The sequence below is a fragment of the Procambarus clarkii genome, chromosome 30, assembly GCF_040958095.1.
Source record: "Procambarus clarkii isolate CNS0578487 chromosome 30, FALCON_Pclarkii_2.0, whole genome shotgun sequence".
Lineage (NCBI taxonomy): Eukaryota > Metazoa > Arthropoda > Malacostraca > Decapoda > Cambaridae > Procambarus > Procambarus clarkii.
Window position 1 is genome coordinate 19,771,666 of NC_091179.1, and position 24,372 is coordinate 19,796,037.

The following is a 24,372-nucleotide window of genomic DNA, read 5'->3' on the forward strand; positions in this document are numbered from 1 at the left end:
ATTTAGTTGTTATATTCAGTAGAATCTAGCAGTAAAATATCTTTGCACATTCTCCAGATCTGCAATTTCTGCAGCTGTGAATGGGGCTGTTAGTGAAATTTATGGAACAAAGTGTAAAACACACTAAATGCAAAATAGGGATGATATAGGCACAATTAGAGAACACTGATGCAGGGGGGGAGTGCTTGTGGAGTGGAGGCTAGTGACCCAAAGGTCACTAACACAAATAGCTTCATTGATCAGAGATGACTGGGAGCAGGTAATGACTGGGAAGCGTGTAAGAGTTGTGTGGAGGCCGAGCACAGGACACAGGCGGGGTGGCAGACGGCAGGAAGCCAGTGTTGTGCCCGGCCCACCCTCTCATTACACAAGTAATTGGGTGCTGAGGTTTACTGTGAATCGTCCCCGCTGGATCGCACCTTTCCCGTAAGTGCGGGTGGTGATTGTTGCAGTGATTGTGTGCTGTGATGTCTCGGTGGTGTAACTGGTCTTGGGGTTAGCATCATGTGTGATGTGTGTCGTGTATTCAGCCGCTCTTTCCCAAGAGGTCGTTGTCGAAAACCTTCGTTGACCTTTGATATTATTGCAATCGTTGGTGTTTAATATCGTTGATCTTTGCTATCATTGATATATGCTTTCATTAACCTTTGTTATCCATGACTTTGTTTTTCTTGGCTAACGTGATGACTTGTGTTGTCTTGCGAGGCCGCAGAGGGCAGCAGCAGCAGCAAGTGACAGGCAGACTCGGGAGGTGCACACGCTGCAGTAGCGGTTGTGCACGTCACGTGTTGGTGGGTTTATAGGTCAGCTACTTGGGCCATAGGTTGATGTCTTGGAACTGTGGCCTTCTTGGAAGACCGAGACCCCCCGTCACTCCTCCCTTCCTTCCCCGCTCCTTCATCGCCTGCTCAACTTCCGGTGGGTGGGGCTTACTCCTCCTATATTGAGTCGTGGGTTCTAGGCTTAATGCCTCGCTCAGTCCTGGGTTACAAATATCAAAACAGAAACTACATATAAAACAGTCAAGTTTTATTTATAAACAGTCTTCTCTATTGGAAGAGAAGCAATATAAAAGTGTTGGCAGTAATCGTGTCAAAAGAGCTTACTTTTAAAGAACATAATAAAGTAGCTGTCGCAACTGCAAGACAAATAACAAGTTGGTTAACAAGGACCTTGCAAACAAGAGATGCCATACCGGTGGTGATACTTCTCAAGACGCTAGTGCTCTCTAGAGTGGAATACTGCTGCACAATGACAGCCTCTTTCAAAGCTGGAGAAATTGCTGACCAGGAAAACGTGTCAAGTTCCTTTAGTGCCATAATCTACTCAATAAAACATCTAAATTATTGGGACCAACTAAAATTGTTAAATCTGCATTCCCTAGAGCGCAGGCTGGAGAGAGAGATAATAATTTACATTTTGAAAATACTAGAATTGTTAGTTCCAAATCTACACACGGAAATAACACACGAGACCAGAAGGCATGGCAGGATGTGCAGAATACCCGGTTGGAAAGCAGAGGTGCAACAGGTACTCTGAGAGAGAACTATCAACATCAGAGGCCCGAGACTGTTCAACACGCTTCCACTACACATAAGGGGCATAACTGGCCGACCCCTCACAGTGTTCAAGAGAGAACTATCAACATCAGAGGCCCGAGACTGTTCAACACGCTTCCACTACACATAGGGATCTAGTGTACGAGTTTTTGCCTTAGAGCAACGATGGCTCTTGTCGAGGCATCGTTGATATTTGCTATCATTTAAGTTTGTTATCGGTAAGCTTTGTAGAGCTTTGTTGTAGGATTATGTGGAGGTTGTGGGTGTCACCGCCCTGTGGTTCTCTCTCTGCTGGTCCTCCGCAGTAGAGTGGTGGCATCTCCACTTTAATACATCCCCGAAGACATTAAATGTTGTCACACATTAACCTAACTGTAAGACAAATGATAGACTGGTTAGCAAGAACCTTTCTAACGAGAGATGAAAAATTAGTTACGGTACTTCTTAAAACACTAGTGCTCTCTAGGGTGGAATGTTGTTGCATACTAACAGCCTCATTCACAAATGGAGACGTTGCTGATCTGGAGAACGTGCAGGGATCTTTTTCTGTTCGAATCCATTCAGTAAAACATGTAGATTATTGGAACCGGCTCAAACTCCGTCGGACAGAGACCAACTCTTATACACATTGTGGAGTGCAAGCATCTTCTAAACACAAGGCTGACATTCCTCTGTCTTCAAGATGGAACTTGATACATGCCTCCAAAGGTGCATGATCAACCGAGCTGTGACTCCTACGTCGACCTGCGCAATGCGGCAGGTAGTCCGGTTGACTAGACCAACAACCTGTAAGCCTGGTTAGAGACCGGGCCACGGGGACACTGATCCCCGGAACCAATGCAGCCTGCAGGTAGGTAGATGCCACACAACATGAGCAGCAGTTGTGATGGTGCTTGAGTGGTTGTATTGTGGCACTGCGGCCTTGAGTGCCGACTCCTGGCAGGTAATGAGTGCTTCAGGTCATGTTCCGGTGGCACTCAGACTTGGCTACAGTTTGGTCCCTATAAGTCTAAGTGGCACTCAGACTTGACATGTGACAAATTTCTTACATATTCTGTTGCTGTTAGGCTTCGACTGGCACCATTGACAAGAGTTTTGGCTGGTAATACTATCAAGTTTTTGCTAGTGGTGGAGCTGGTGTGTGGAAGCTGGCCCTCAGGGTGCCGCCTGGCCCTCAGGGTGCCGCCTGGCCCTCAAGTGTCTAGTGTGCAAGGGTCTTGTCACACTAATTATACCATCCAGCCAAGTATTCAGTTATGTTCATTAAAGAACAGATGAAGGCCGAGTGTTGCTGTCGTGGGAGTATACACCAACGTTTTTATTGCTGTTGATCCATACCATGTGTGTGTGTGTTGACCTAGCTCTACATTGTCTTTGTTGACCTAGCTCTACATTGTGATTATCTTCAAGTTCAAACGTTTATGTTATCGTCTAACAAAAGCTAAGGCAAAGGTGTATTGCCTGGATGGATAAAAGGTAAGGTTTTGCTTGTGACGTTAGTAAGAAGGGAAGTATTGGGATGGGTGTGGCGCGCGGGCGAGACTACTCGCTCCCACTGCAACCCAAGACCAGTTCGCCCACGCCCTCACCGCCCACGCCCTCACCGGTCTCTATCACCTGTTGCTGCTCCTTGCACGCCAGTACCACGGAGGTGCAGGAGGCGTGCGGGCGGGTAGGCACTCTCCACCTCCGACCCTCGTCAGTGCCTTCGTCGTCGGCATCACCGGGGCTGCTGCTCCCTCCCTCGTGTGCCACCACCCCCACCTGCTCCACGTAGGAGCACAGTGCCATATTCTGGCGGGTGGAATGTATTCGCTCGTCGCGTTGCTGTGTACAGGCAGTACTGGACTGTCGTGCCCACTATCGCTGGCTTGTTGAAGTGCCTTACCCGGTGTCACTAGTGCAGGTGCCTTTTCTCTCCTGCATGAGGCAAGGACGTTATCTAGCTTCTCTGTGCTAATACTGGTAACTGCCTTGTAGCACAGATTCAAGTGCCTTGCCGATGCCACAAGCTTGAGATGAGTACCTGTATTGTGGTAGACAATGCGATAATACCCAGACCTATTACAGGCTCTTGTTATCGTCCGTGCCCCAAGAGTGCGTGTAGGGTGACCCCAAGAGTGCGTGTAGGGTGACCCCAAGAGTGCGTGTAGGGTGACCCCAAGAGTGCGTGTAAGGGGCTGTGCGTGACACCACAGTCAGGAAATATTTGACGGAAAGGTGAAGACATTGTTCACGGGAAATTTGATTAAGTGGATGTGCTGTGTGTTTTGATTAAGTGGAAGAGTTAAGTGTACTGGGGTGTAGGAGTGTGTGTAGTGTTATGTGATGATATGTGTGTTGAAGGGGGTGTGGGGCCGGCTGCTCCGCCTGCTGCCTCTGTCACACCCAACCCGACACTGCCACTGCACCATGCAACAACACCTACACTCCCAGGCAAGTGTTGTAGTGATCTATTTGATGAAGGTATTGTCACATGTGGTGACATGGTAGCACTGTTATTGGTAGTGACGTGATAGTGGTTATGTGGCAGTTGTAGTAATAATTATAATTAAGAGTGTAAATGGATTAAATAACACTATTGCTTGTACTGGTGCGGCCTTTAAGGAAGGTTTATGATAACGTGTCTCCCTCCGCAGGTGTGTATGTTGTCAGCGGTGGTTCAGGTGTGTGGTGCAGGTAAGTCTGCCAGTGGTGGTTCAGGTGTGTGGTGCAGGTAAGTCTACCAGTGGTGGTTCAGGTGTGTGGTGCAGGTAAGTCTGCCAGTGGTGGTTCAGGTGTGTGGTGCAGGTAAGTCTACCAGTGGTGGTTCAGGTGTGTGGTGCAGGTAAGTCTGCCAGTGGTGGTGCAGGTAAGTCTACCAGTGGTGGTTCAGGTGTGTGGTGCAGGTAAGTCTACCAGTGGTGGTTCAGGTGTGTGGGGCAGGTAAGTCTACCAGTGGTGGTTCAGGTGTGTGGTGCAGGTAAGTCTACCAGTGGTGGTTCAGGTGTGTGGTGGTGGAGCCAACGCCGCTCACCTGAGACTTCCGTGTAAGAGGGTTTGCCAGTTAGTAAACAGTGAGGTGGAGGGAGCTGGTGGTGGGGGTGCTGGTGGTGGTGGTGGTGGTGCTGGTGCTGGTGGTGGTGGTGGTGGAGGTGGGGAAACTTGTCCACAGTTGTCAGCGTGGGATATATAGAGAGGCTTCCATCAACTCGTTCATGGTTGGTACGGGAATTGTACCAGGTGGCTGCGCTCACCTAGTTAATGTGTCTTACGTGTGGGGGTGTCGTAGGGGGGGTGTATGGCTTGTGGCGAGGTTGCCAGGTACCGTAAATATTGTATGAACATACCAGATGGCAAATATTGAATGAATTTCCCTTGGGTTGAATGTGGGCAGGGTTGCCAGATACGTTGTTTTGAGGGAGCCAGTGTGAAGGTTACCAAGTCGTACCTACTATACAGGTTGCCAGTTGGTAAATATTGGGACGGTGGCAGTGTGTGGACCCGCCCAGCAGGACCCCGGCTCCTGGGGGGGGGGGGGAGGGGGCTCTTTGTCATGTTAACTCACTATTAGATGAGGAAAAAATATATATATTGAACAAACCTTTAGCACGTGTTAGCCTTGATGTTACTAGTTCCTATTAGGTCCTTGTGGTGGTGTGGGCTGGTGGTGGTGGTTATGGCTGTGGTGATGGTGGTTATGGTTGTGGTGGTGGTGGTGATGGTAGTTGTGTGTGCTGGTGGTGGTGGTTATGGTAGTTGTGCGGGGTTGTGGTGTGGGGTAGTGGTGGTGGGTATGGTAGTTGTATGGGATGGTGCTGCTGGTGGTACAGGAAGCAGTTATACAAGTTCCAGCAAAAAGTGACTGACCAACCGAGTTGTAGTCAATATGCGAACCTGCTGCGGGCCGCTCCGAGCAACAGCCTGATTGGTCCGAGGCAAGCCTGGCCCCAGGCCGGGCTTAAGGAGTATAACTGCGGAACCTTGTGCAGGTAGTGTGCCGTTGGTGGTGGTGGTGGTGAGGTAACACCAAGCCCTCCCCAGTGGTGGTGAGGTAACACCACGCCCTCCCCAGTGGTGGTGGTGAGGCAACACCAAGCCCTCCCCAGTGGTGGTGGTGAGGCAACACCAAGCCCTCCCCAGTGGTGGTGGTGAGGTAACACCAAGCCCTCCCCAGTGGTGGTGGTGAGGTAACACCAAGCCCTCCCCAGTGGTGGTGGTGAGGCAACACCAAGCCCTCCCCAGTGGTGGTGGTGAGGTAACACCAAGCCCTCCCCAGTGGTGGTGGTGAGGCAACACCAAGCCCTCCCCAGTGGTGGTGGTGAGGTAACACCAAGCCCTCCCCAGTGGTGGTGGTGAGGCAACACCAATCCCTCCCCAGTGGTGGTGGTGAGGTAACACCAAGCCCTCCCCAGTGGTGGTGGTGAGGCAACACCAAGCCCTCCCCAGTGGTGGTGGTGAGGTAACACCTAGCCCTCCCCAGTGGTGGTGGTGAGGTAACACCAAGCCCTCCCCAGTGGTGGTGGTGAGGCAACACCAAGCCCTCCCCAGTGGTGGTGGTGAGGCAACACCAAGCCCTCCACAGTGGTGGTGGTGAGGCAACACCAATCCCTCCCCAGTGGTGGTGGTGAGGTAAGACAAGTGGCGGCGCTAGTGGTGGGGTCCAGCACTACTGTACAGTTGTGTAGTGGTGAGGAAGGACAAGGTGGACGCTCGCTGGAATATCAGAGTTCAGTGCAGGTCCAGTACACTTCTCCCTCCTGTTGACACCTCTCGGTCCTCACAGCTCTTCTTAGTACTCACCTTCCGGGAGTTGAGCTCTGGCTCTTTGGTCCCGCCTCTCAACCGTCAATCAACTGGTGTACAGATTCCTGAGCCTACTGGGCTCTATCATATCTACATTTGAAACTGTGTTTGGAGTCAGCCTCCACCACATTACTGCCTAATGCATTCCATCTGTTAACTACTCTGACACTGAAAAAGTTTTTTTCTAACGTCTCTGTGGCTCATTTGGGTACTCAGTTTCCACCCGTGTCCCCTTGTTCGCGTATCACCAGTGTTGAATAGTTTATCCTTGTCTACCCTGTTAATTTCCCTGAGGATTTTGTAGGTATTGATCATGTCTCCCCTTACTCTTCTGTCTTCCAGTGTCGTAAGGTGCATTTCCCGCAGCCTTTCCTGGTAACTCATCCCTCTTAGCTCCGGGACTAGTCTAGTGGCATACCTCTGAACGTTTTCCAGCTTCGTCTTGTGCTTGACAAGGTACGGGCTCCATGCTGGGGCCGCATACTCCAGGATTGGTCTGTGTGAGGTTGTTGGGTCGTTATTGCTCTTAGTGAGACATGCTGGTTATTACTGCTGTTCTTGAGGTGGTTTGGTAGTTACTAATTACCAGAGTGTGCTGCAGCTCCTGGGCCGCGATCCTTCTCCTTGGATGTTGATGGTGTGAGGTACAGCGTCCTGGGTAACCCCCCCCCCCCCCAGCGCCACTGGGTACTGATGACAGGGACGTGTCATTATATATATGGTGGAAGCTGTCATAATTATACAAGTGTCACATTGATCTATAAATCCAAACCACGTTGATATGTGACAGTAATTTGACTGGTGATAATTGTGGTAGTTACTGGTATTGGTGTGGTGGTGAGGGAGACGGGCCTGGTGACAGCGGCGGGACTCACCAAGGAGACGCCACCACCAGGAAGGTGGTCCAGTACCAGGAGGGCAGGAAGCGGCTAACCCACATAAGGTAACCCCACGGCCGCCCACCACCACCACCCGCCACCCCTACCTCTCTCTCCTCCTCCTCCTCATACGTTCTTGTTATAGATTCAGCTACTCTGAACAAGTTCCAAGTAGCACGGGCTAGGGTGAGCCCGTAGTAGACATACCTGGCACAGGAGCGGGGCTGTGTGAGAGCTCATACTCTCCACACCACCTTAGTAGGCCGTGTGGCCTCGGCCTACACATGCGCACTTGGGCAGGTAATAATGGGTGGTGGCGTAGGCCTGCACACAGGCCTCAGTAGGCAGGGGCACCAGCGGCCTACACCCGCACACTTGGCCAGGAAATACGTTGGCAGTAAACATGAGGTGACCTTTGATGGTTCACAGTTACACAATGCTTTACTTGCTCCTGGTGAGTGAGGTGATAGTGACAGGCTGTGGGGCTCCTACCGCCGCCTCCTCTACACCAAGCTCACTATCACCCTACACCACACCCGACACCACACAATCCTTCAACAAAATAATGAATGTTCAAAATACAATCATCACAACATCTGGAATAAAATAAATGCTTTGTCCTGGGTTCGTATCCTGGCCGGGGAGGTTTGACTGGGCGCCAATCCTTAACTATGGCCCTTGTTTACCCAACAGTAAAATGGGTACCTGGTTGTCAAACAATTTGGCGGGCCCGTATTCCATTTGAAAAACTAGTATTAAGGACGTGGCCGTAACGCTGTGGGTGCTCGTGGCTTTACAACAACGTAAGAACTCTAATATATAAAAATAAAATAAACGGAACAGAACGTCAATTTCGCGACCCGCTACCATTTTGTAGTTCAACATTTTTTACCTTATGCGGAGTATAGGGCACAATGTGAGGGTGTATTAGGAGGCCGGGGTGACATTACACCACTTGACTACTCTACACCGACCTCCACACTGACCTCCACACCACGGCTAATGCAACTCCCCCCCCCCCCGGCCCCCCCAACCCATCACCTGTGATGCTGGTCCTCTCAGTGTGACGTGTGACGTATTTTATATCATTGATTGATCTCTATTTATCTTCCTGAACATATTGACACGAGTTACTGTGTAGCGTTGTAACATGTGTTGCTTTACGGCACATTAGTCATTGTCTTTAGCGGCCACTCGTATGTGAATGTGGATTTGTGTTATTTCCTGGGGGTTGATGGGGCTCAGTTTTGCTATTTCCTGGGGGTTATTTCCTGGGGGGGGGGGGACTTCCTAACGAGCTGTGAGGCTGTGAGGAGGTGCTGAGGGCGCCTGGTGTTGTCTGGCAAGTGACAAGTGTTCATCTCTGGCAGGTGGTGAAGGGAGGAAGGAGAGGGAATATAGGCTGCCAGGGAGGTGAGGCAGGATAGGAAAGTGAAGGGTTTCCGTGGCCCCAAACGCTGCCGTTTGGGGCCAGCCGTTTGGTATCTGCCAGCCTGCTTTAGGTATTGTATGTATTACCTCTTTATAAGTCCAACATTATGTTTGTAACTCATCATCTATTTATGTACTTTTACCTGAATAAACATTTGATTTTTTTAATTTGAATTTGGATAGATGAGTGTGACAGTATTAGGAGGAAGGGGGGGGGGGGGAGGGAATACTTGGAGCATGAAGGTTGAGGGACGGGAGAGGGAGGTGAACGTCCCTGGTAGCATTACTCATCCTGTGCTTCGCCAGCGATTTGGTCTGGGTTCGAGTCCTGGCCAGGGAGGATTAGCTGGGGCACAAATCCTCGACTGTTCGCCCATGTTCACCCAGCAGTAACTTGAGTGCCTGACAAAGGGACTTAAAGAAGTGTGTGGGAGCAGCGAGCAGTTGGAACATGGTAGAGGACGAGCAGCTACACTTGACAATAGGAGTCGTGCGAACTAAGGAAGTGGTTCCCTGGCTCCCAGCAGCCGAAGACGCCACCGGCCAAACCCTCCTGCCTACACCTGCACAGGTTGCACACACCACCACTGGGAGCCGGTCGGCCGAGCGGACAGCACGCTGGACTTGTGATCCTGTGGTCCTGGGTTCGATCCCAGGCGCCGGCGAGAAACAATGGGCAGAGTTTCTTTCACCCTATGCCCCTGTTACCTAGCAGTAAAATAGGTACCTGGGTGTTAGTCAGCTGTCACGGGCTGCTTCCTGGGGGTGGAGGCCTGGTCGAGGACCGGGCCGCGGGGACACTAAAAGCCCCGAAATCATCTCCGGATAACTACCGGCCGGCGTGTGCAACGTTGACTACACATGCAGTGCTTTAGGAAATTCAGACAGGGAGTCATCTGGAACTGTTAGCCACCTACACCAGACCACTCCAGAAATATGCAACCCCAGCAAGGAGTCCGAACCTCGCCAAACACACAACGATGATGGATGAAAGTCCCGAGGTATGCCAGTAGACTAATCTCAAAGCTATAAGACACGAGTTAAGAGGAAAGACTTCAGGAACTCAACCTCACAATCACTCTGAAGAAAGAAGAAAAACAAAAAGAGTATAATGATCACAACTTGCAAAATACTCGGAAAGAGAAGGAGAAACTTCTTTGGCGAAGGAAATAGATTAACAAGAGAACACATGAAAACTAGCCGAATGGGCCACGGGGAAGTGAAAAAGAATTTCTTCGGTGTGATTCATACGTTAGACTGTGTGCAGCGGTGTCTTGACAGCCTGGTTGACCATTCCATGAACTAGAAGGCCTGGTCAGAGACCGGGCCGCGGACTACTGGGCCTGGGAACCAACTTCAAGTAATCTGAAAGGGAGCTGTGGAGTGAAGTGGAGGAGGCAGAAACCATACACAGAGGCAAATGTTGATTTGACGAGACCCAGAGTGTTTGGGAGCCTGAAAACCAGTTGATGAAGGTTGAGAGGCGGAACCCTAGAGTTGCAGCTCAACCCCACTACAACAACTAGTACTCACCTAACTGTGCTTACAGCGTGAATCAGCGTGCGCTGATTCATCTTAATTTCCAGTTTTCATGTGGGGTGCCCTGGAACGTCTACAGAGTTTCCGCCCTCACCTCTTCAAGAGGGTGTCTGTCGTCTGCTCTGTTTGCTGTACTGCTGAAGACGATTTGTTTATCTAGTGAAAGAGAGTAATGACTGAATTGTGCTGCCGTTCTGCTGTTGCTGTTCAGCTGTTGCTCAGACCTGGCTAGGTCCAAGAGCTGCGAGGTCTTCAGGCGGGTCTTCGTAAAAAATAGGTCTGAAGGTGTCCGTTGAGGCCTGGAAAACCCCGACGGGTTTCAGAGTTGTGGGTAAACAAGAGACACGAGTGAAGGTGAATCACGAGAGATGTCTTGACTGCTCTCTCCCGATGTCTCGAGTGACCTGCTGGAAGAGCTTAGTGATTTGCTCTGGTAATCTGAGTAATAGCTGGGTAGAGGTCCTGAGGATAACCTTCAGATGTCCTGTCATGCTTGGGGTCATGATTATGGGGTATGAGGACGTGGTTGAGGGGGGAGGGGGTACTGGCGTCTCACACCTCATGGTCGTATCATGAGGCACTGGGATCACCCGTCCACCTGCTGGCGTCCTCCAAGTGTGTCTGCTGGTGTCTCATATAACAGATCCAGCCTGCAGGCGCGCCTCTCTCGGCTCCCTCGGGTACTTGATCACATTTTCAAATTTGAGTAATTTTGAATGGCGCGAATAAGTCTTCTATTCAGCCTAGCAGTGTGTGGTGGTGTGGTGGTGTAGGGAGGGGAAGTGGCCGTTACATCTTCACCCGTCGCTGCCTTAAGGAACACCCACAACCCCACACTATTCTCATCGATTCTATAAGATGTTCATCCCTGCCATCCCTCTTCTTCTTTGTTGCTGCTGTTGTGCAGAAGTGCTGCTGCTGCTGCTCCTGCTGCTGCTGCTGCTGCTGCTGCTCCTGCTGCTCCTGCTGCTGCTGCTGCTCCTGCTCCTGCTCCTGCTGCTGCTGCTGCTGCTCCTGCTGCTGCTGCTCCTGCTGCTGCTGCTGCTGCTGCTCCTGCTGCTGCTGCTGCTGCTGCTGGTGCTGCTCCTGCTGCTGCTGCTCCTGCTGCTGCTGCTGCTGCTGCTCCTGCTGCTGCTCCTGCTGCTGCTGCTCCTGCTGCTGCTGCTGCTCCTGCTGCTGCTGCTGCTGCTCCTGCTGCTGCTGCTGCTCCTGCTGCTCCTGCTGCTGCTGCTGCTGCTGCTGCTGGTGCTGCTGCTCCTGCTGCTGCTGCTGCTCCTGCTGCTGCTGCTGCTGCTGCTGCTGCTGCTGCTGCTCCTGCTGCTGCTCCTGCTGCTGCTGCTCCTGCTGCTGCTGCTGCTGCTCCTGCTCCTGCTCCTGCTCCTGCTGCTGCTCCTGCTGCTGCTGCTGCTGCTGCTGCTGCTGCTCCTGCTGCTGCTGCTGCTGCTGCTGCTGCTGCTGCTGCTCCTGCTCCTGCTGCTGCTCCTGCTGCTGCTGCTGCTGCTGCTGCTCCTGCTCCTGCTGCTGCTCCTGCTGCTGCTGCTGCTCCTGCTGCTGCTGCTGCTGCTGCTGCTCCTGCTGCTGCTCCTGCTCCTGCTGCTGCTGCTGCTGCTCCTGCTCCTGCTGCTGCTCCTGCTGCTGCTGCTGCTGCTGCTGCTGCTGCTCCTGCTGCTGCTGCTGCTGCTCCTGCTCCTGCTGCTGCTGCTGCTGCTGCTGCTCCTGCTCCTGCTGCTGCTCCTGCTGCTGCTGCTGCTGCTGCTGCTGCTGCTCCTGCTCCTGCTGCTGCTCCTGCTGCTGCTGCTGCTCCTGCTGCTGCTGCTGCTGCTCCTGCTGCTGCTCCTGCTCCTGCTGCTGCTCCTGCTGCTGCTGCTGCTCCTGCTGCTGCTGCTGCTGCTGCTGCTGCTGCTCCTGCTGCTGCTGCTGCTGCTGCTGCTGCTGCTGCTGCTGCTGCTGGTGGTGGTGGTGGTGGTGTTGAGGAGTGGTCACGCTGGTGAGCGTGTGGAGGGGTGGTGAGGGTGCCGACACACTCACACACTGCAGTAAATGCGTCACAACTACCTCACCACACGTCATCATGCACTCATTCTCTTCCCCCAGTGATGGAACATATTGGCATGTGTAGTATGTGCGCGCGCTATGTCGGTCCTGCTTGTGTAAGTGTAGCTTCCATGGGTCAATGCCCAACAGTCCCGGTAAAGGTAAAGATTTTTGTTAAGCTGCCGCTCAGCCAGGCTGTTGGTGTTGGTAATATGGCGCTGCACCATGGCTGATAAACAACGATTTGCAGAGGTAAGGCGGAGGGTTGGGGGGTGGGGAGGGGGGTTCAGATCACTTTCTGTGGTGGAGGCACAACCCGTGCTAACAACACGTCGCATTTTGACGTATACTCTACCTAAGGCCAAAAACTGCCCTACCAGGAAATTGTAGCGGCTCGCCAAATTGACATACTGTCCTGTTTTCAGTTCGTGGGTCGTGTGGTAGGTTAGGATAAGGCACTGTAGTACGACAGTTTCTTAAGGGTTGGGAACGGTGGGGAGAAGATGGTAGGAGGTATAAGGCCATTATAAGTGAGAGTGTGCCAGTGCCACAGTGGTTGAGGTGCAGGCAGCGACCACCACCACCACCTGACACTACACCTGACACTACACCTGACATTACACCTACAGCCTCAACGCTGCAACACTGAACACAAACAAAACTGTCTTTCAGGTGAAGCGGTAAACGACTACCATTTTCAGCCGCAAGTCCTGGGATCGAATCCTGGCCGGAAAAGAAACAAATTGGCAGGGTTTCCTTTCACCTCATTCACCTAGACACCCAGCAGCAGTAAATATAGGTACCAGGGAGTTGGGGCATTTCTGGGAGCTGCACGGGGGGAGGGGGGGCGGGGGGGGGGGGGGTTGAAATAGCCTAAGCTACTCTATCCCTTTGAGATGTATTTCTTTCTTGTCTTAATAAACATACTTGAGAGCTGCATCCTGGGGATAGTCAGTAGATGACCTGGTAGTCCCCTAGGTCTACTGACCTAGGGGACTGCGCATGCGTGCACAATTTTACGGGGTGTGGTAGCTGAGTGGACAGCGCGTGCGTACCCTTAAACCTCCTCCCACCACAGGGCTGACCCGGGGCCACACTCCCACGCCACACTGCTCCCACCACAGGGCTGACCCGGGGCCACACTCCCACGCCACACTGCTCCAAACATTTGATCTAACACATCAACTATCAGACATTATCACAAACGTCGCCAGTTAGACAACTAAATAGCGACAGTGCACTTGGTTCGGGAATCTGCTTCCTTCAAGCTACATATTTATAGAGATGGTGTAAACTGCAGCTGTAAACTCGCTTGCACCAGAGTTATTGTGGGTTTACAACAGGATGTTGCTATCTTTGGTAGTTGCTTCACAACTGTTGTTATCGTAATCAATAGATGAATGCTTCAGTGCACAGGTTGCACAAGCGAACTTTGCACAGGCTATTAAGCCTCTTTGGTGTTCGAAATCATTCCAGGCATCTAATATGATTTATTGAATTTAATTGTTTAAAATTTTGCCCCGAGAGACGAGTTTATTGGGCAGCGGCACTCATCCTGTGCGTAATGAGTGGCGCTGCCAGGCATCACTCACAGGATGTGAGTGATGCCTGGTACTCATCTCAGCACGCACTCAAGCGGTGTTGTTCATCTTGTCACTTGTTCCCAGTCGCGGCTGAGGTTTACTTAACTCTCTCAAGTGAGCAGCTTATCATACATCTTCAAGAGAAAACTAGATTGTTTTCTAAAAGATGTGCCGGACCAACCGGACTGTGATGGGTATGTGGGCCTGCGGGCCGCTCCAAGCAACAGCCTGGTGGACCAAGCTCTCACAAGTCAAGCCTGACCTCGGGCCGGGCTTGGGGAGTAGACGCACTCCCAGAACCTCATCAAGCAGGTATCAGACAAGAAAATCAGGGGCATAGGGTGAAAGAAACTCTGCCCATTGTTTCTCGCCGGCGCCTGGGATCGAACCCAGGACCACAGGATCACAAGTACAGCGTGCTGTCCGCTCGGCCGACCGGCCTACACTTAAGTCACGTCAACCTTACTCATTTTTGTGCTAGAAATTGTACATTAAGGTGTTTTATCTGTGTCATAAAGGTTTGTACCTCGTGGGGTGACCTGTCGCTCCCCTCCGGCCGCGTCCAGTCACTGTGTCTCCAGTCTCTTGCAAGGTCACCAAAACTATACTGTTATCTTAATGGAGCTCGACAAAGGCAAGATAAAGCTGAAGAACATTAGAGTTATTATTGCTAACTCTTCTAGACACCATTTCCAGTTCTGCGTTTTCTTTATTACATACATTTGTGCATTGATTTTTTATCTAAGATCCCTAATACTCCTCACTTCCAACCTTCCCCATTCCGAGTGCTCAATATCCACACTGTTCAGCTGGTATCTGGGAGATATATTAATATAACCTGAGCTCGGAACCTCATATTTCTCATTCGTTAAACTGCATCTGTCAGTCTGGCATTAATTTTAAAAGCTTCTCTTGATCGTCTTGAAGGGGATTTTAGATATTCCTGAATTGATTTCTCGTCCCATTTTTATGTCGTCCGTAAATTTATAAATGTTGCTGCTCGAGCCTGTGTGTGTGTGTCTGTGTGTCTGTGTGTGTGTGTATCCTGTGTGTGTCGTGTGTGTATCTTGTATGTGTGTGTGTGTGTGTTTCATGTGTGTGTGTGTGTGTGTGTGTGTGTGTATCCTGTGTGCTAACGTGTGGTGTGTGTTCATTACCGGACATGAGGTAGTAAGTATTCAGGCGGTGACCAGAGACACAAGTCAACTGCACTCTGCAGAACAAGTCATTGAGTGAAGTATTCGTGTACAACACGCCTGTGGGGGAGAATACAAATAACTTCAGATTGTTAAACATGTGTGTATTGTTGTATTATTACCAGCGAAATATATTTGTTGTGTTGTATTTGATCGTTAATATTGGAGACATTATTTTATAATGCGCAGTATGACCAAGGTGTTGCAAGCGTGGTGACCTGCCTTGACCCTTGCTCACCCATGACCTCTGACCCTCGTCTCACTCCTCACACACCTGCACACTCCTCTCCATTTATTTTAAAAACATTTTTAGTCATCTTAAGACATATTTAGTCATCTCAATACCAGGCCTATCGTGACCCTTGACCTTTCCTGCCCTCCGGCCGTGACCGTTGCCCCCTCCCCCCCCCAGCACCCGACCCCCCCCCCCGGTCCTGGCACCAGTGGCACCTGCCATATAAAGTGCACTATCTAACTGGTATTTATTGTGGTGCCATGAGCACGACCAGCCTTGTGTTGTGTTGTGGCGGTGTGTGTATTCACCGTGTTGTGCTGGCGGGGGTTGAGCTTCAGCTCTTTGGTCCCGTCTCTCAACTGTCAATCAACTGTAACTATGTGTACCATGTTACAAACATTGATGTTAAAGGCAATTAGATAGTAGAATTTCGTACTATTCACTTTATAGTGTGAATAGTACCCAAATTAAGCTAAGAAACAAACTTAAATATTCCTAGGCCTCAGATGGCATGTATTAGGCCTAGGAAGGTTAGGTTAGGTTGTCTTTGTAATATAAATGCAAAACATTTTCTGGCTTTTCCAAATTCAATAGTAAGGATTTCTACTTTCTAATTGTCCATTATGTCATATATGTACTGTGGTCCTCATCTTTACTATAAGCGCTAACAGGAGCATGGATTGTATTACAATATTATTAACAATAATAATAATTCAGGGTGTAGTGTGTGGTAAGGTGATACATTGCGTGGTTGGTATGTTTGGCTCAGTGTCACACTGAGCCACACTGTCACACTTTTCTTTGATGCTTATCCAGACTCTCCCCTGATGGGCATGTACCTAACAGTAATTACTGGGAAAAATTGGGTGAAGCTAGCCACAAGCATCTGGCCTCCAATCTCCAACAAAAATTTCCCGTTTATTTACATGGAAATTGTACTTTGTTCAGATATAAATGTTATCGTGCATGAAGTAGTCGAGGAGTGGGTTACCCGCGACCTTCCCAAGTAATTTAAATGAATGAAACTTGATATGTAAGTTTGTTTTTGACATGTTTGAATGGCGGATAACACAGTGTGTGGGCTTATGACCTCTGCTCGGAGGACAACACAGTGTGTGGGCTTATGACCTCTACACGGAGGACAACACAGTGTGTGGGCTTGTGACCTCTGCACGGAGGACAACACAGTGTGTGGGCTTATGACCTCTGCTTGGAGGATAACACAGTGTGTGGGCTTATGACCTCTGCTCGGAGGACAACACAGTGTGTGGGCTTATGACCTCTGCTTGGAGGATAACACAGTGTGTGGGCTTATGACCTCTGCTTGGAGGATAACACAGTGTGTGGGCTTATGACCTCTGCTTGGAGGATAACACAGTGTGTGGGCTTATGACCTCTGTTTGGAGGACAACACAGTGTGTGGGCTTATGACCTCTGCTTGGAGGATAACACAGTGTGTGGGCTTATGACCTCTGCTCGGAGGACAACACAGTGTGTGGGCTTATGACCTCTGCTCGGAGGACAACACAGTGTGTGGGCTTATGACCTCTACACGGAGGACAACACAGTGTGTGGGCTTATGACCTCTGCTTGGAGGATAACACAGTGTGTGGGCTTATGACCTCTACACGGAGGACAACACAGTGTGTGGGCTTATGACCTCTACACGGAGGACAACACAGTGTGTGGGCTTATGACCTCTACACGGAGGACAACACAGTGTGTGGGCTTATGACCTCTACACGGAGGACAACACAGTGTGTGGGCTTATGACCTCTACACGGAGGACAACACAGTGTGTGGGCTTATGACCTCTACACGGAGGACAACATAGAGGCACTATAGAGAACCAGAAGTGAGTACACGAGTCAGGACGGTAACTGAGAGAGAGAGAATTACAAAACCACCCAGCAACCAAAGCTAAGGAGCAACAAAAGCTGATGTATAGACAGAGGTCTGAGGGAAAACAAAAGTGATCATGTGATGAGGCTGAGGAAACGAGGGGAATATTACCAAGGTAAATCAGGTGGTGTGTGAGGAGCTGGACAAAAGGTCTACCAAACACAACCAGTTTGGAGCCCAAGGATGAGAGCCTGTGAGTATGATGACCAACCTACACACCAGAGTATACGTGGTCAGTTGTGGCATGGTGCCTGCCTGTGATGGAGGGTGGTGGGAGGAGGGGTTATATCTCCTCTCTTGAGGTTATCTTGAGATGATTTCGGGGCTTTAGTGTCCCCGCGGCCCGGTCCTCGACCAGGCTTCCACCTCCAGGAAGCAGCCCGTGACAGCTGACTAACACCCAGGTACCTATTTTACTGCTAGGTAACAGGGACATAGAGTGAAAGAAACTCTGCCCATTGTTTCTCGCCGGCGCCTGGGATCGAACCCAGGATCACAAGTCCAGCGTGCTGTCCGCTCGGCCGACCGGCTCCGGGGTGTTGGGAGGAGGGAGTAGTGTTGACCACCAGCATAAGACCAACAGGGGAGTGAACAAGTACCTGTAGCATTAATATAGATTTAGATTCTTGAGGATCGAGTTTTTTGTTGGAGGTAGCGGCTGGGTCGCGCGTGTCAGAGCTCTCCTAATTCAGCTTCAGTTCCTGGGCCCTGCCTTTCCATGTGGTTACCTTCTGAATATTGAATAAGTGTGTCCCTACATCACTATGGCCAATCATAGTGTCACCATAGAGCACCTCCACTATCTACTTCCTGACACACTAGATCTTCCTTCGCTAAAATAAACTGAAAATCAACATTATAGTGAATTCTAATGAAAACACATTTATTGTTATTTATATTTGAATCAACATTTTCAAAACCATTTTAATGCAAGTGTTCTTGTATGTTCTTTTGTTACAATGCTGATCAACCCTTATTTCTATCATCGATGTCCCCGGAGTATTTTGTATGTTGGGATTATGTTCTCCCCAATTTCTCCTTCAAGTGTCTGTCTTTCTAACATGGAAGACCAAGTTCCAAATTTGCACAGTAGAATAAGAACATACTGGAGCGAAAGGTACGGAAGGCAATGTCAGACTAGTACTAGTGAAGGGTAGAGGTGCCATAGACACAGTCAGAGAGCAGTCTGAACATCTGAGGTGCACAGCTGTTGAGTACTCTCCCAGCGAGTATTAGAAATATTGCCGGAACAAAGGTGGAAGTGTTCAAGAGGCACTTGGACAAGTTCTTGCAAGAAGTGCCGGACCAACCAGGGCTGTGGTGGATATGTGGGCCTGCGGGCCGCTCCAAGCAACAACCTGGTGGATCAATTATCACAAGAGGAGTAGAACAACTCCCGTAAAATTCTCCAGGTATGCATACCATAATACTTTCCTGCCTGAACATATATATATATATATATATACATACTATGATGCATATGTACAGACGTTTCTCTTTCTTGTGTTATGTCTTTGGATGGGAAGCTTGCTCTCCAGGTATGCTCCAGGATGGTTTTTTATAATTTGTGTTGTGCTCTGACGTGTATGAGGTGTTAACTAATGCCCTTCAAAATGTATTAATCGAGAGTGTTGGTTGTCCCTGGAGCGGATGGTAGCTGGTCGACCAGCAGCAGCTCTCTCTCCCTCATCCTGGTGTAATGTGTGTGTGTGTGTGTGTGTGTGTGTGTGTGTGTGTGTGTGTGTGTGTGTGTGTGTGTGTGTGTGTGTGTGTGTGTGTATGGCCTTCAACTTTGCTTTACTGTTATCCACCACCCGTGTCGTGTTGGGGCCACCTGGAAGGCTGTGGTGTTGGGGCCACCTGGAAGGCTGTGGTGTTGGGGCCACCTGGAAGGCTGTGGTGTTGGGGCCACCTGGAAGGTTGTCGTGTTGGGGCCACCTGGAAGGCTGTGGTGTTGGGGCCACCTGGAAGGCTGTGGCCACCTGGAAGGCTGTGGTGTTGGGGCCACCTGGAAGGCTGTGGTGTTGGGCCACCTGGAAGGCTGTGGTGTTGGGGCCACCTGGAAGGTTGTCGTGTTGGGGCCACCTGGAAGGCTGTGGTGTTGGGGCCACCTGGAAGGCTGTGGTGTTGGGGCCACCTGGAAGGCTGTGGTGTTGGGGCCACCTGGAAGGCTGTGGTGTTGGGGCCACCTGGAAGGTTGTGGTGTTGGGGCCACCTGGAAGGTTGTGGTGTTGGGGCCACCTGGAAGGTTGTGGTGTTGGGGCCACCTGGAAGGTTGTGGTGTTGGGGCCACCTGGAAGGTTGTGGTGTTGGGGCCACCTGGAAGGTTGTGGTGTTGGGGCCACCTGGAAGGTTGTGGTGTTGGGGCCACCTGGAAGGTTGTGGTGTTGGGGCCACCTGGAAGGTTGTGGTGTTGGGGCCACCTGGAAGGTTGTGGTGGTAGAGGGGGTGAGGGGGTGGGGGGTGGGGTTGACCTGGAAGCAGCAGGATGAGGGGGGGCGGGGCAGCAGCGTGGAGGAGCAGCTGTGTAGTGATGCACCTAAGAGGTGTAAGGTGTGTAGTCCTGGTGTGCCTCAGGGTAGGGACCCCTTCACCCCAGGTGCACGCTGTCTACAATGTTGTTACCATTGATGTTACTAATGTTTACCAGGCTATTTGCGGGCCAGGTGTTGGGGGGAGGGGGGGGGGGGTTACAGGTGCAGAGGTCACTGTTAAATGTTGGGGGGGAGGAGGAGGTGTTGTCAAGGGCTGGTGGCACATGACCTTTAACCCATGACCGTGGAGTGTGTAGAGGCCAGGCACGACGGTGTTGGTGTAGTAGACTATGATGGGTGGCGCTGTGTGCCTGTGCTCTCTGGAGGTCCCCACGGCCCAACACACGTAGTGAGCAGCGGGGGGGGGGGGGGGAGGTTGAGCACTTTACTTTTGTGGGAGGAAATGTGTGTACCCAGGTGAGGGTGGTGGGGGGGGCAGGCAGGTAGTGTTGGCCTGTGTCTCGTAATTCTGTGGCGCGGGTTCGATTCCCGCACGAGGCAGAAACAAATAGGCAAAGTTTCTTTCACCCTGAATGCTTCTGTTACCTAGCAGTAAATAGGTACCTGGGAGTTAGTCAGCTGTCACGGGCTGCTTCCTGGGGGTGGAGGCCTGGTCGAGGACCGGGCCGCGGGGACACTAAAGCCCCGAAATCATCTCAAGATAACCTCACTCCCCTCTCCCTCCCCTCTCCCTCCCCGCCCGTCCTAACATTCATCACAATATATGTGCAAGATGAACAAGGTGGGTGAATCAGTGCGTTAGTCACTTATTACTCACCACCCCCCCATACCCATGCGGCGGGCGGTGGTGGGAAGGGTTACACAGGCACACACTGGCCTCGGGAACTAAACCCAACAATTCATTAAACTAAGACAGTGACACACTTGTGAAATATTGAGACGAATGTGTGCACCAACACGCCCGCTCCTGCTGACTTGCTGGTGGTGGTTGTAGCACTGGTGGCACTGTAGCGCCACCAGTGCTGTTAGGGATAGAGAAGAGTGGGGGTGAGGATGTTCCCGGGCGGGACCAGCACATCTCCCCCAATATTGGCAGCAAGTAACCTGTAGGTCCTCACAGAGTTCAGCGCCAGCTTCAGCAGGTGGTGTTCGGGGCAGCACATCTATCACTGATGCCAATGTTTGCTTTTACTGTTTCATCCTATAATTAGCACAGAACTCTGGTTTCTTTTGTTGTTACTATGACTGTAGTGGGGCCGGGGGGGGGGGGGGAGGTTTGTGTGTGTCTTAATGGCTGGCTGAGCATACAACAGTTGTCAAGATTGTGAACAAGACAGTGAAAGAAACTGTCAGTAAGGAGTATTACTGGAACAACTGATATGCATCACCAACTGGTCCTTAAGTAGGCGGGGAAGTGAGTGATCAAGTGACATGTGTGTGTGTGTGTGTGTGTGTGTGTGTGTGTGTGTGTGTGTGTGTGTGTGTGGTGGCCAGAGACCGGCGGGGGTGGACAAGAGGGTCGTGGAGACAGGGTTGGAGGCGCTACAACACACATGCACCAGGTGTGTGTGTGGAGGCCACACCTCTCCCTGGCTCCACCAACGTGAAGGGTAATACTCGCCAGGCCTTCATCTCCACCACACTATATAACTCCCTCTAGGTAAGTACCTTGTTTACCCAAGCTGATGAAAGCAAGGTGGGGGGGGGGGGAGGGGAGCCGAGAGGGAGGGCAGGTCCCCTCCCCTGTGGCCGCGTCACCACCTTGGCACCCCAGCTACCCTTCACATGACTCACCTGTGACAGTGCCAGTCCCTATTCCGTCCTATGACACCCCCTCACCCCCACCCTCCCATCACTCAAGCCGCACCATCACCCCGCCACAACACTCTAATAAACCCATAAAAGCTTTCTTTATCTCTGACGATTTTCTCATTTTATGTTCACCTCGGGCACCTGCCCCCCCCCCTCAACACACCTGGTCACCCCTCATCACCTGTGGTACCTCCCCAACACACCTGGATGGCTAAGCAACCCCTTGGCAGGAACAAAAATCAATTAGCAGCCTCCACACACACACACACACACACACACACACACACACACACACACACACACACACACACACACACACACACACACACACACACACACACACACCTGTGGCTGAGTACAGCGAGTGAGAGAGAGTTGTGGAGCACCAGACCTGGCACTACAGTGGGAAGAGAGGTGTATGAAGGCACTAGCAGCAGGTAGTAGTGCCACCCCAGCATGGTGAGGCACCACCACACCCTAGGGGTTGATTCCCTGCTCCTTCCCCATGAGCGCCGCCTGCTCCCCCTGGTGGTGGGGGTGACGAGTGGCCGCCCCACCCGGATGACACTCGGAGTGTTGCAACACTCACCACACAACAACTGTGTCTTCTACCATATGATTGGTGTTGTGGTCCTGGTGGCCCGAGCCCCCGCCCCCCAGCAGCAGGGGAGGGTGATGTGGCTGGAGGAGGCGGGACCAGGTGGGACCAGGAGGGACCAGGAGGGACTAGGAGGGACCAGGAGGGACCAGGAGGGACCAGTCATGTGCAGTGTGGCGGTAACTACAGCAGCAACACAGGGGGGGGGGGAGCGACCACACAGACAGTGCAGTAGAGGAGGGAGAACATGTTGGAACATAAGAGAGGGAAGTGGAAGAGGTAATGAGGAGATGACGGGATCAAAAGGGAAAGGAGAGGCGGAGAGGTTAGATGGCTGTAGAGGGAGGAGAGAGGACAAGAAAACGAGGAAAACAATAAAATAATAATAGGTGAGAAAGAGGGAAAAGGAAGATGAGAAATATAATTCACTAGAGGAACAAAATGTGCAAACCGAAGTATTAGACGGAATGATATTGACGGTGCCTGTCCCGCCCGTCTCTGTCCCGGCGTGTGTTGTTCCTCATGTGTCTTACTCTTGCCACTGCGTGTGTCTGTCATTCTCACTCATTGTTTCTCACTCTTCCCCGGACTTGTTGTCAATGTCCCACTCCGAGCACATCTTTATCATTTACTAGAAGGGATACCCGGCTGCGTCCGGGTCTACCCCCTCCATATACCTCTTCCCCACTCTCTTCTCTCTTGAAACATCCCTCTCTCCCTTCTTCCTTTTCTCCCTCCCCTCCCCCCCTCTCTCTCTCTCTCTCAGAAAATGATATACTGAATTAAAGAAACTCTGGCCAACACCAAGATGAGGTATGAGGCTTCGTGACCCTGGCACCGTGGGAGTGGGTGCCAGTATGTGTTAGTGTGGCACTGTAGCCGCCCCAGCTGGCCTGCCACCTTACTATACGTCACATGTTTCATGTGTCAAGGTTGGCTAAGGTTATCCTCAAACTCCTGGCCTCCAACCTTCCACAAACTAAATCTTATAGATTTTTCCCATCAGCCAGTAACTTTTTTTATGCGTTTCCATAGGTGCTGACACAGTCAAGTTGTGATTGAGGGAAGGAGGAGGGAAAGCGCCAAGCCATTACAACTATATAGCACTGGGAAGGGGTCAGGATAAGGATTTGGGATTAGACGAGGGGAAGGAATGGTGCCCAGTCACTTGGACGGTCGGGATTGAACGCCGACCTGCATAGAGCTAAACCGTCGCTCTACCGTCCAGTCAAAGTGGTTGAACTGAATGTCGATTTGATCGTCCACGATATTTGGCCTTCCTGCTTGTGTGGTGTTGGTGGCAGTGTGGGAGTGTATGTGTGTGTGGCCCTGCTGGTGTGTTGTGTGGCCGGGTGGGTGTGTTGTGTGGCCCTGCTGGTGTGTGTTGTGTGGCCGGGTGGGTGTGTTGTGTGGCCGGGTGGGTGTTGTGTGGCCCTGCTGGTGTGTGTTGTGGCCGGGTGGGTGTGTTGTGTGGCCGGGTGGGTGTTGTGTGGCCCTGCTGGTGTGTTGTGTGGCCCTGCTGGTGTGTTGTGTGGCCAGGTGGGTGTTGTGTGGCCCTGCTGGTGTGTTGTGTGGCCCTGCTGGTGTGTTGTGTGGCCCTGCTGGTGTGTTGTGTGGCCAGGTGGGTGTTGTGTGGCCCTGCTGGTGTGTTGTGTGGCCCTGCTGGTGTGTTGTGTGGCCCTGCTGGTGTGTTGTGTGGCCCTGCTGGTGTGTTGTGTGGCCCTGCTGGTGTGTTGTGTGGCCCTGCTGGTGTGTTGTGTGGCCCTGCTGGTGTGTTGTGTGGCCGGGTGGGTGTTGTGTGGCCCTCCTGGTGACTGGTGAGGCTGGGTACCATCTGTGTACGAGGCAGCTCACCGGGCTGTGACAGACATCTCTGCTTCATAGACACTCAGATAATTGACTCTTGGTCCTTGTAGTCGTTGGGGGGAGCGGGTGGAGGACTAGTCATTAATGTAATATTGGAGATCCATACATGTCTTGCAGTCTGTATTAATCATTACATTATTATTATGACGATCTTATACATGATGAGAGGGTAGATGGTTGCAATTCTTTTGACCATGTCGTATCTCAGTCGATTAAGGCAGCGTCTGGGATGCTCTCGGACGTAGCTGCGAATCCTCGTCACGGCCCTTGTGGATTTGTTCACGAGAGGTGAGAGTTGTGGCGGGGAGGAGTGGAGTAGAGTTCCTGGAGTGTTGACCATGGCCTCCAGCACGGTGCTGACCCCCCCCCCCCCCACACACACACGGCTGGAAGGTCCGCTTTACTCAACATAAAACACGCTCTTTATTCCAGCTGCAGCTGACCGTGAGTGTGACCTGT

At 51.5% G+C, this 24,372-nt stretch overlaps 1 protein-coding gene across 6 annotated transcripts in view; it reads left to right on the top strand.

Annotated features, from left to right (window-relative positions):
* The window catches only part of LOC123765426 (protein fem-1 homolog C), a 103,588-nt gene that overhangs the window by 53,605 nt on the left and 25,611 nt on the right, over positions 1-24,372 (top strand). The window contains exon 1 of one of the 6 annotated variants that reach the window (XM_069334013.1): positions 3,767-3,995. The exons of the other annotated variants lie outside the window; for them this stretch is intronic. Coding sequence (XP_069190114.1) covers positions 3,888-3,995 — 108 coding nt within the window. The 5' untranslated portion in view covers positions 3,767-3,887. Of the gene's footprint in view, positions 1-3,766; positions 3,996-24,372 lie in introns of those variants that run through there. 6 annotated transcript variants of the gene reach the window in all.